At 42.7% G+C, this 12,858-nt stretch overlaps 1 protein-coding gene across 1 annotated transcript; it reads right to left on the bottom strand.

The window, feature by feature from the left end:
* Nucleotides 1–582: 582 nt before the first annotated feature.
* On the bottom strand, nucleotides 583–9,513 carry ACRV1 (acrosomal vesicle protein 1). Its single transcript, XM_031933809.1, has 4 exons — nucleotides 9,128–9,513; nucleotides 6,223–6,696; nucleotides 4,665–4,784; nucleotides 583–969 (listed from the first exon to the last, which is right to left on the bottom strand). Exons 1-4 carry the CDS (start codon nucleotides 9,177–9,179, stop codon nucleotides 845–847), a joined length of 771 nt encoding a protein of 256 aa, XP_031789669.1. The 5' UTR covers nucleotides 9,180–9,513; the 3' UTR covers nucleotides 583–844.
* Nucleotides 9,514–12,858: the final 3,345 nt, after the last annotated feature.

Genomic DNA, 12,858 nt, shown 5'->3' on the forward strand with positions numbered 1-12,858 from the left:
CATTTCCTTATTTGTAAAAAAGGATGATGCCGTCTTTCCTGTCTACCCCTTTGGGCGCTTTCCTGAGGATCAGATGAGACCAGGTATGTGAAAACACCTTGAAGAACGTAACCCTTATATGAGTGAGGGACTGTTTAGTATTTCCATTTGCCTTCCTGTCCTGAATAGGTGATTCAGTAACATTGTGTGTGAAAAAAATGATTTAAGCATTATGAACTGCTGCAATATATAGCAAATAAGGAATCATTGTACTATTATTATGTTAGTAGTGGACTACTGAAGACTGAAAACTCTCAAGAGCCAAAGAAGTGTTGAGTTTTTTATGCCATAATAAATGGAAGAGTGTGTAGGGATGGAAAAGTAGGGGTGTCAGAAGTACCTGCAACGTTGTTTACACCCTGTAAAAGATTAATACCTACTTTGCATTCCTCTTTGTTGTCTCTGTCCTTGGAGACTCCTTTACTTTCATAAATATAGAATGCTTACAAAAGGCACCCACTTTAGTGTCAGCATGGAAGGAAGCTGCATGTTGACCCTACTACTAGATTAATGGAGAAAAAAAAAAAGCATATCTTGAGCCTGTGTGCTTTAACCATGTGAAATTTATTGAAAAAAAAAATCAGGAATATTGAGAGAGAGAGCTGGAGCAAAGAAGACAGGACAGAGAAGAATGGATAAAAGCATGAATAGAGGAAGAAAGAAAGGATGTTTGAGCATCCTAATGCTCAGGCAGAGGCAGACGTGGTCAGTTGTTGACTGGGGAAGGAACTAAATATAAAATGAGCCAAATAGAATGACAGAGACTTTTTACTGCCTGAGTCAAAACAAGCAAAGGCCCAAGCTTCTAGATCTTATTGCAGAAAGATTGATTCCGACAGCATATGATTTGCATCCTGGTTCCATGGGAGAAGAGGTTCATAGATGGGCACATGTTCTCACACCCTTGAACCATGAATTGGAGTTTTCCACCTGAAAGGAACAGAGACAGACTAGTGAGCAGACAACTTTGTCCTCTTTGTCCTCCAACCTTAGCCTTTATCTGTGATGCTCAGTGTCTCCATGCAGGACGGCCAAGACCTCCACTTGTACATTATCCCTGCTCTTTCTCTTCTCTTTGCTTCCTCTGGGACCTTGCCCCCCATCAGTTGCCCACTCCTTTCTTATCAGTCTCTTTCTTGGACTCCTTTTTTGGTTTATTTAAAATACTTTCTCTTAATCGTGCTACTCTCCTAGCACTATCCTTCCTTTCACTACAGCCTTCCCAGAGTCCGCTTATTCCTTCACCTTGGCCCCTCACACCCTGAATCATGACCCTACTATGCTGAAACTTCTCTCTCAAAGATCATAGAGATCTATTCATCAAATTCTGCAGCCTTTTCTCAGGACTTTTTTTAACCTCTTTGCTTGCATATCATAGTGTGGACTACACCCTGTTTCTTTTTTTTTTTTAGACAGTCTTGTTCAGTTGCCCAGGCTGGAGTGCAGTCGTGCAATCTCGGCTCACTGCAACCTCCGCCTCCCGGGTTCAAGCGATTCTCCTGCCTCAGCCTCCTGAGTAGCTGGGACTACAGGCGCACCACCACACCTGGCTAATTTTTGTATTTTTAGTAGAGAAAGGGTTTCACCATGTTAGTCAGGCTGATCTCGAACTGCTGACCTTGTGATCCACCCGCCTTGGCCTCCCAAAGTGCTGGGATTGCAGGCGTGAGCCACTATACCTGGCCTGAAACTATACCCCTTCTTGATACTCTCTGCTCCTGACGAGGTCTTCCCCACTGCTCATCTACTCCTCTGGATCCAATTATTTCTGCTCTCCCAAGTTGAATTCTGACATTACCAACTAACTGATGATCACCTCCATGCCAATATGTTAAGGGCATCTAAAACTTACTGTGCCCAAAATGAAACTCATGACCTTCCTCCCCAAACCTGCTTCTTCTTGTGAGTTTCCTTTATATACTTCCTGTACCACTCCTTCAAAACCTCTGTCATCTCTGATTCTTCCCTTTGCTTTTTGCATCCAATTTGTTGTGAAGTTCTGTCAGTTCTACTTGTAATCTAGGTTGTTTCTGTCACTCAGTTTCCATTTATCAAACATTTGGCCGGGCGTGGTGGCTCATGCCTGTAATCCCAGCACTTTGGGAGGCCAAGGTGGGTGGATCACTTGAGGCCCGGAGTTCAAGAGCAGCCTGACCAACATGGTGAAACACTGTCTCTACTAAAAATGCAGAAATTTGCCTGCCTTGGTGGCAGGCGCCTGTGATCCCAGCTACTCAGGAGGGTGAGGCAGGAGAATCGCTTGAGCCTTGGGGGCAGAGGTTGCAGCGAGCTGAGATCACACCACTGCACTCCAGGCTGAGCAGACAGCAAGACTCCATCTCAAAAAAAAAAAAAAAAAAAAAATTAAGGGACCTAGTAAGGAGCTATGCTAGACTCTGGAGAATGCAAAGATTAATAACATCATTTGATGTCAAGAGCTGAGAGAGATAAACAAAAATAGCCAATTATGACATGAAATGGAAAAACCATGTTATGGTATGCTGGCAAATAAGTGATTAATTTTGGTATTTTGATTAAGGGGGCATATTATCAAGGAAGTTCTTAGGAAGGAGGTGATATTGAACTAAGCTATGAAGAACTGGTAGCATTTTGATTAGTATAGAAGGGAAAGAGGATAATTTCAGGCTGAAGCATACTTGGAGAAAAAACATGAAAACATGAAACTGTTCAGGAAATGGTGACTTGCGTAGCTGGAGTAAGTGTAGAGTGTAAACAGGGATGCAGAATGAGTGAAAAGACATGGGAGAGATGTTAATACGTCTTTCCATCAGTCACTCCGATTACCTTTTACTGAAATATTACAATAGCCCTTTAACAGGTTCTCTTGTGTCCACTGTAACTTGCTTCTAAGGTAATCTTCCTGAAGAAACGCTTTGACCAACCTGGATGGGCTATTGGCTCTGCCTAGTCCTAGTAACATGTCTAGGCAAGCTGTTTCTCTTTTCTAAATTTGTTCCCTTTCTGTTAACAGAAATAAAAAATTCCTACTTTGTGAGGATTAAATGAAAAAGTGTATTTTAAAATGTATATCATACTGTCTGGGAGCAATAAATAAAGGAGAACTATTAAATTCAAACTCTTTTTAACTGACACTGAAGTCTTGTATCAACTGGCTCCAGTCAACGTTTCCAAGTTTATCTTCTATGTCTCTGCTCACCATCCTCGAAAAATTCTTTGTTCTTTTTCCTATTTACATCCTGCACTTTTCTGACTTTTGCTTTCATAATTCCCTGTCTCTGGAATACCCATCAACCATTGCTGTATGACTAAATCCGTATCTCTTTGATCTTGACTGCACATCGGAATTGTCTAGGAGCCTTTTAAAAAATACTGATGCCTGGACTGGATTCTATCCCCAGAGATTCTGGTTTAATTGCTTTGGTGCAGCTTGAGTATTAGGATTTTTTAAAAGCTGCTCAGGTGATTGTAATGTGCAAACAAGATTGAGGACTACTGGCCCAAATCGTAAATGTTCCCTCAAAGCCTTTTCTGAATACCACCTTCTCCCCATACTTCTCTGCACCTCTAATCTTTCCTTTCCCTGAACTGTCTGCACTTTATACGTGCCTTTCTTAAGACACCATTTTCTCCCTTATGATATTATTTCTTATTTCTTACATTATAACATAATAATCTCTTTGTGCACAGTCTATATTTGAGTCATCTTTCTGTAGGGGCTTATGGTACGTGTCATTAATGTTTTCCGAGTGATGGTGGATGAATGCATGCGTGTAGAAATGGGGAAATGACATTTCTAGTGAGGGAGAAGAAAAACTACAAGAGGAGTCAGGCAGTGTGGTTCCTGGGATGGAAATAACCAAGATCCCTTATTTTAGGGACGAGGAACTGAGAATACGGGTAGAGAGGTGTGGGAATATACTCGGACAGGTCTCGTAACCTGTGAACACAGACTTGTAGACAGTTGTTTGTTTATCCATTCAGTATTTACTAAATGCCTACCATATACGTTACATGTGCTCGGTCCCAGGAATACATAGCTGTAGCTTGCAGTCAGTGTCTCAATGGCTCATGGGGCAATCGGCACATTGATTTAATAGGAAGAGACAGCTAGTCTCCCTGCCTTCTCTTAGGCCTAATAGGAAGGGCATGTATCTCTTCATCTCAACCTGGGATTCTATTCTTTATTTTCTTTCTTTCTTTCTTTTTTTTTAGTTGGAGTTTCACTCTTGTCTCCCAGGCTGGAGTGCAATGGCATGATCTCGGCTCACTGCAACCTCTACCTCCTGGGTTCAAGCGATTCTCCTGCCTCAGCCTCCCAAGTAGCTGGGATTACAGGTGCCCACCACCACGCCTGGCTAGTTTTTGTATTTTTAGTAGAGATGGGGTTTTACCATGTTGGCCAGGCTGGTCTGGAACTCCTGACCTCAAGTGATCCTCCTGCCTTGGCCCCCCAAAGTGCTGGGATTATAGGCATGAGCCACCTTGCCCGGCAAGGGATTCTGTTCTTAGTCCTTGAAAAAATAAAGTTCTGAATCTTCAGGTTCCTTGATTCTTTCCTGGGCCCCTGTCACTCCAACTGCCCCCTATCAGAAGTAAGTTGATGTGTTCTAAGGCAGAGATTGCCTCATGAAGTCCCAACATACCTTCGAAGATCTTCTTTAACATGCACTGCTGGGAATTCTGAGTGATGCAGGTTCCCTCTCCACGAAGACATCTTCCTTGATCATTCATATAAGCACATGTGTAGCAATTTAATATTGTGCCTGAAAATTTAAGATAAGCCTGATGACATTTCCTTGTGGTCCAGATGTGTAGCCGTGATTCACATCTGGGAGGGGTAATGGGCAATAGGCGGCATGGATACTACACATTTATTTCTTAGTTCTTGTTGGGGATCTGAGGGCCCTGTGTCTGATAGACCTGTGCCAGAGGAAATTCTGTCATTCTTACTTCTTCATCTCTGACCCTCATTGCTGATGAATCTCAAATGTCTCTCTCTCATATTTTTACCTCAGTCCATATCCGGATTGACTTCCTGGGCATTTATTGTTAGATGCCCTCTGTCATGTGACACCATAGGAGTAAAACCTATGTGTGATTTTCATCTCCCTTTTGTACTCGCCACCATACTCTCACTCACAAGGCACAAACACTTGGAGTTGTATTTGGCTGATCAATAAGCTATGTTAGAACGCTGTAACGTTGCAAACCCCGTGAAGAGTCTGTGTCCTTCTCCATTTTCAAATTGACCTTATCGAAAGTCACTAACGGCACTCTCTTTGAATTACGTCCCATGTTGCCTCTTTTACTGTCTCTACTGCTAATCCCCCAGTTTGGGAAGCATAAAGAAGGGGAAAGATGATGGGCTTTGCACAGTCCTAAGTTTGAATCCAAGGTTTGCCACTTTCTAGCCATGTGACATTGGACATATTACATTCGCCTCACTTCTTTCATCTGAAAATTTAGAATAATGATATGTATACAATAGAGTGAAATGTGAACTATGTCTGGTAATAACTTGAGGCATCAAACTTTGGGTCTTATTTTCTTTCCCAGAACCAACCCTTTTAATTAAGAGCAACAGACTAGCAGTTGTCCTAGGATCTCATTTCTGGATCTAACAGAAAATAGCTTTACATTCCAAATTCAAACAAAAAGAACCACCAACTGCACACATCTCTTTACCGAATTTGTAAAGTTATAGCATTCTAACATGGTTTAAGAGGCAGGGTTAGCATAAAGCTAATGAAGGTTAGTCTTCAGAATTCTGCGCTTTCATGAGCCCCTTCCAGGGAAATCGGAAGGGCTGTGTATTCATAATTTCTTGTGGAGAGTGAAGTTGGAGGGGTACTGGCATTTTGTATTTGTTTTATTTTTCTTACAGAGGGCCCTCCATATCGTTTAGCTTTCAGGCTCCCACAAAACTTAGATCCTGCCTCTGGGTATGATTGTGAAGAAACCTAGCGAGTCTTCGAGAGAGCTATTTGTGAAGTGTTATCAATTCTTTCTTCTGCACTCCTTCCCTACAACTGGGTTTTCTCGAGGTGTTCCCCATTTCCCACCTGAAGTCAATGACTGGCGCCCATCCAAACGTGGCTCACCTGTAGATATGCTTGAAATTGGTGCACCTGAAGGCTGTTCCCCTGAAGGCTTTTCACTCAAAGCATGCTCACCCAAAGAGAGTACCTGAAGCGTGCTCACCTGAAGGCTGTTCACCTGAAGGCTGTTCACCCGAAGGCTGTTCATCCGAGGCGTGCTCACCAGAAGGCTGTTCACCGGAGGCATGTTCACCCGAAAGCTGTTCATCCGAAGGCTGTTCACCTGATGCATGCTCACCCAAAGGCTGTTCACCGGAGAGGTGTTCACCGGAAGGCTGTTCTCCTAAAGGCTGCTCACCTACAGTGTGCTCACCTTCAGCATGTCCAGTCGCAGCAGGCTCACCTGAAGCATGCTCGCTCTCGGCATGTTCTCCAGGAGTGTGCTCGGCCACAGTGTGCTCTCTTGAACCGTGCTCACTGGAACCGTGCTCACTTAAAGTGTTCAGGCCTAAGGAAGTCTCATATAAAGCCTCAGCATCAAAAGGGTTTTCAAGTGAAAAGGACTCACCTGAAAGCTGCTGAACTGAAGTTTGATGATCTATGGAGCCAGAAGACTCATCAGACTGACCTGATGTTCCTGGGATGGAGAAGGAACAGAAAAGAGATGGTGAAGCTGAGAGACAGACTGGGATAAAGACTATCTTCCTATGGAGTTAGGCTAATGTTATGAGACTCCTAGGTCTCCTATGGGCCTAGATCAGGCACCTGAAGACTGCAGATGTTGGCAGAAATCAACTAAGTACCCCAAAAGGCCATGGAGGACAGAAGTATTTAGTGAAACAAAAGGCCACCTCTGGGATTGAAGGGAAGAATCTTAAGTTCCCCAATATTAAGAACTATGTAGGAGAAGCCACTCATCCCTGTACCAAAAGCACCTGAAGGAAAATGAATGTGCCTCCCTGACAAAGTCAGCATCAGGAAGTCAAGGTAACATCACTGATGGAATCAGAAGTTCACCACCAACCCTCTCTCTCATTCCTCTATGGGTGAAAGACAAGAGTGGAGATAGAAGAGGGAGAGAGAAAGCAAGTAGTTTTCAATACCTGAGTATCTGTAACCTAAATTAAGGGTAGAGGAGTTAACCTTTGGACAGGGTAAACTTTAGAAGATGACAAGTATGAGCCCACAAAAATTATCAGAAGGAATTAAGTCACCTGTATTTGGTAATGTCAAGTTTTTTCTCACAATCAATCCCCAAGCCATGTGGGTTGGGGATTCAGAGAGCAAAGCTGCTATAAGCTATTAAGATTAAAAAAAAGTCTAGGCATATTTTATTTATATATATATATATAGACACACATGTGTATGAATTGTATCCTTGTGACATACCATTTACCTTCATTTTATGGAGTTGTCCTGAGTACTTAATAAGATAAATTAATTGTGATGCACAATTGCCTAGTAATTGATTAATTTTATTTTTCTTTTATTCCCACCTCACACTGAGAATTACAGAACTCTTAGATGGTTATTTTTTTTCTGGCCAGTCTCTTCTACCTTTAATCCGTCTCTTTTTTTTTTTCGTTTCAAAGATAAGAGTCTCGCTCTGTTGCCCAGGCTGGAATACAGTGGCACGATCTCAGCTCACTGCAACCTCTGCCTCCCAGGTTCAAGTGATTCTCCTGCCTCAGCCTCCCAAGTAGCTGGGATTACAAGTGCACGCCACCACGCCTGGCTAATTTTTGTATTTTTAATAGAGACGGGGTCTCGCCATGTTGGCCAGGCTGGTCTCAAACTCCTGACCTCAAGTGATCCGCCCGCCTCAGCCTCCCAAAGTGCTGGGATCACAGGCATGAGCCACCGTGTCTGGCCAATCCATCTCATCATTGACTGTCAGACAAATATTCCTTAAGTGTATTTTAAGTGAACAGAAGCAGCAAACAGGTAATTTGATTATCATTCTTTAATTAAACTGAGCCACCTAGAGGAGGACAAGTAGACTACAACAACCAAGTTATTTAATTCTAGCCAAAAGCTGAGAGGAATTACTGGATCTTTGAGGCTGAGGTAGTCTAAAACCCCAGAGTACTCAAACTCTAAGAATCTTGTGATAGATACATTTTTCTTGGCACAGTGCAGTACTTATAATCAATCACATTCTAAATGACTAGGGTGAGAATATGTTGATAAAGGAAAGATTTAGTAAAGCTTTTAGGAGGTTTTTATTTTTTAAACTTATCACATAAATGCTGTCTACTTGACTGATTTTTCAGTAATTAACAAAAGTTTTGATAAAGCGTTTCTGATATAGAAAGGAGCATGAAAAATCATGCTAATTTCTTGATCTTATAGTTTATGTCTTGTGTCACCATGTGACTGGCACATACTATCACCTGGTAGCTGTGTATCTACGTTTTTGAGTCAGTTTTTGAAGGTCTAACAAAGCAAAAAGCAAAACCTCTGACACTCATCATTATAGAAAATACATTGTTATTTCACTAAAAGCTCAGAGCTCATGGCCTCTTTCTTCTGTAGGAGGCAGGAGGGAACATAGCACACCATGAATGGGGGATCCCGAAAGAGGTGATACAGAAAACTGGATTGATAGAACACAGCCATGAAGAAGAGGCTTATGAAGTCTCTGGCCTATAGCTCTGTCGTGTTCTGAGATTGTTTTCTGAACACATCACATCTTCCCATCTCTGTCTTTCCTTGGCACATTAACCACACAGGATCCCTCACATTTAATTGGTGGGACAGACTTTCATTGGGCTTCTCCAGAACCCCTAAGCCTATTCTTTCATCTCATGCAGCATCAGGTATAAATGTTGAGTGGCTAAAATAAGTAGAAACAAGATTGTGCCAGGCCAGTGGGACCCTCTGACTGTAAAGCTGTGACTAGAGCAATCAACTGGTTCAGGAGCTCTCAGAGTTGGACTTGTTTAGCTGCTCTTGATTCTGACTCAAGATTGGTTTGGGTGACTGAGAGACTGGTCTTCCTTCAAGGCCTGAAATGTCTTAAGGGAGACCCCTTTTGTATTTACCTGAAGCCTAGATCGAACACTCACCTCTGGCAGATCCAAGCAGATAAAGACTCATTAGTAAGAGAAACATGTTCATCTGGGTTTAGGAAAAGAGGGGACCCTAGTGTGGGCCACAGCTTCTTCACAGAGCTATGCAGCAAACTGCGAGCAAAAGCTCCCAGTGCTGAAGCAGAGCTGCTGGGAATTCTAGAACCTCAGAAGTAGCCCATGTTTCTTCACAATGGGTTGGGCTCTGAGATTCTTGTGTAGCCTGTTCAGGCAAGTTGGCCCTTAGCAACCCATTGGTTATTTCACTAGTGAAGACCAATGATATTTTCTGTGTGCAGGGTGGTGTGTTGGGGCTATCTGCCCTATCTTAAAAAAAAAAAAAAAATTACCAAAAAGCACATGTTTTTGGTAATCAAGTTTAAAAGATATCTACTCTCTTTAAAAGTGTTTCTGACAATGAGGTGAGGTGTGATTGTTGATTGTTTTCTGTTTGGCTTTCTAAATCAGCCTTTCTTGGCTCTGATCTGTACCCTAGAAGGCTGACCTCTGTTGACTTTATCACCTGAATGCTAGCTGGATTCGGCTTCAGATTGGGTTTATACAGGATTGGAGGGGAGAAGAGAGAGGCGAGAGGAAGAGGGAAGCGAGGAATGGGGAGAAAGAGAGAGAGATTGGAAAATTTCTTCTTCCTATTCCCTTCCTGCCACAGTTGACACTGGCTGAGACTACACGACAGAGCTTCTGTTGGGTGTCCTCTCTTCCATGGCTCCAGCTCTCATCCATGCTATGGTAATATGTTTTTCTCCCCCTGCCCTCTTAGGCCTAGGGATGATAATGGTTTCCTGCTGTTACTAAGACCTGGATGCCCAAACTTCCCTCTTTTTTTTTTGTTTCCTTAACCTTGCCCACTTCTGTAAATAGTCTTTTCATACAGACCTTTATCAACTATGGTTTTAGCAGGAAACAGGTGGCAAACTCAAATGGGTAACTGAGGAGAGTTTACACAGACACAGGCAGAGTAAAGAAGTGAAGAGACAGTAGAAAGCTGCGTTTCGAGCTGCAACTTCTACCAAGCGGGTGGCCAAGCTGAGAAGATGGATGCAGTGAGGCATCCACTTGGTGTAAAACTAGAACTCATGGGGGATCGAGTTTCAAAGATCTAGTAGCTTCCATTTCTTGCCGCTTCTCTGCCCAGCTCTCTTGGACAACTTTGTTTTATATACCACTGAATGCTAAATCTAGAATAGATGTACTTATTGTTACATTTTGAAAGGAAGGGGAGGGTTAAAGAAAGAGAGTGGCAGCTCTACATCAAATCCAGAAACTTCAGGGGCAGGGAAGATGCTTGCTAGACTCAAGAGAATTCTTGCTGAACGCAAGCCAGGGTGATAGATATTCAGGTGATCAGATTATCAAGGGCAGAAATTTTCACTGCACTGACTTAGCAGGATTCATGCTCAAAGTGGATTTTACAAAGAGAAAGGCAAGCCAAAGGTTGGGCCTAGTGGGGGAGAGGACTCAAGGGAGCCAGATTCAAGTTAGGTCAAGGAGAGTTTTTGTCACTGAAGGAAAAGGATTCCAGGCAGAAGGAGCAGTAAATGTGAAGGCCTTGAGATGGGGGCTGTGTTGTTCTGGCCTTGGTGCATTAGCCCTCAACATGTTCCCCAATCTCTTCTAAGAGCTCTTCTTTCTGGAAAGCCAAGGACTACATTTGTCAGTGTGATTAAAATTTCAATAATTAATTAAGAATGCAGAAATGAGGGTCATCTTTCTGCTATGTCTATAGTTTTTCGATGTTTGAGAATGTGTTGGAATTTTGTGAGGTGTTTTGTGTTTTATTTTGTTGGCTGTTTTGGCAGAAGCAGAATTCTAGATCCAGGTACCAGCTTTATGATAGTGAGAGAAGAGGAACAAGACACTATGTCTTGCCAATGCCTGTCTAGCATGCGTGGAGTGCATATAACAGCTAGAAGTCCTGGTGGCAGCCCACTCCTGATTCCTGGCTCACACAGTGGTGCCCTCCTGAAGCCAACAGTTCCTCTGGAAGCTGCCTGACACTCTAAGGTGACTTTCCTGATTGTTGACAGAGGTGGCAGTCATAAAAAAAAAAAGAAAGAAAGAAAGAAAAAGAAAACAACAAAAAAAAGGCAAAAACTGCAATTACTTTTGCACCAACCTAATACCTTTCTGCTGAAGGTAACTCATCAGACAAGCTTCTGTGTCCTGCAAGTGGGCCCTGACTGATACATATTTAAATAGTATTCACAAGTGAAATGAAATGAGTACTAGGATGACATATTTTATTACGTTATTTTATATTCTTTTTCCTACAAATAATAATTACCTTCATTTATCATTTGCTCAATTAACTTTATGCTTCTGGCTAAGCTTCCCCACCTTCCAAGAGCTTCTCAATATACATTTCTACATGGCTGTCATCGGAGCTATCAGATAATATATTATTTTATTATTTCTCTGGAGACTTCCACTTTGGGCCATTCATTCTCCTGCCCTCATCTGGGACGGCTGTCTCCATACCAGCTGCACAGCAATCATACTGATGCCTTCCTTCATGGCAATCTGGGAATTTGTGACATAATAAAAATATCTATTTGGTCTTTGCTCCTGTTCCTGGCACAGGGATCCTAATACCCTTGGAATTGTCTTTTTATGCTAATGAGATGATTCATGAAGTGGGCCTAGATAGCTTCAGGGTAGGGGCTGGTCATCAGAGAAACCAATCCCATGATTCAAAGGTTATGAAGTTCAACTCCACAAATGGCCAATGATTTCATCGATTTTGCCTATGTAATGAAGCCTCCATAAAACCCTCTAAACAGGATTCAGAGACCATCTGGGTTGGTGAACACATTGATGAGCTGGGAGAATGGCCCACCCATAGAGGCCATAGAAGCTCTGCACCCAACCACCTCCCCCACCACGCCACCCGCCACCCCATACCTTTCCTATGTATTTCTTCCATGTGGCTGTTACTGTGCTGTGTCCTCTATTATAATCTGGTAAATATAAGTAAAGCACTTTCTTGAGTTCTGTGAGTCCTTCTAGCAAAGCATCAAACCTGAGGAAATCTAAGGAGTAGAGGGAGAGGTTGGAAGGGATGTTTCTAAGAAAGCTTCTACTAAAAATCAGAGCACAATAAACTTATATGGAAACATTTATAAAGGGAAGAATGCAAGAAGGGCAGGAACTGTCTGCTTGAAGCCAGCAGCCTGGACTTAAGGGTGCCCCAGCTCTTTCTAAAAGAAAGCTTCCTCAACCTGCTTTCAGAGGCCAAAGCTTTCCAATACCAGACGGTGATACTCCTAAGGGAACTGGAAAATGAGGTCTAGGCAGGACTGGAGACAGCACTTGTGGGACCCAGTGCAACGCAAAAACGAGGCACCTTTGTTAGGAAGTGATGAAGACTTTCCAGAGATTGACAGCAAAGCAAGAAACCAGGGCCCTTTTGAGTGTGCGCCTGCGCGCCTGCTCAGGAAGCCAGCCCTGGGTGTAGGATACTTACATAACAGGGAGCAGTTAAGCTACTATCTAGGTCTTAATGCACATACATATTAAAAAGACTTCTCCATCACCCCTGAAACTATTTTAAATAAGGTATCAATTATCTAGGCTTTCCAAATAGCTATTTCTGCCCTCCACCCTGAAGATTTTCAGTATAGAAAGTTTCAGACACGTACAAAAGTAGACAGTACCTCCATGTACCCATCACACAGCTTCAACAATCATGCACACAGGACCAACCTTAT

The sequence above is a fragment of the Piliocolobus tephrosceles genome, chromosome 13, assembly GCF_002776525.5.
Source record: "Piliocolobus tephrosceles isolate RC106 chromosome 13, ASM277652v3, whole genome shotgun sequence".
Taxonomy (NCBI): domain Eukaryota; kingdom Metazoa; phylum Chordata; class Mammalia; order Primates; family Cercopithecidae; genus Piliocolobus; species Piliocolobus tephrosceles.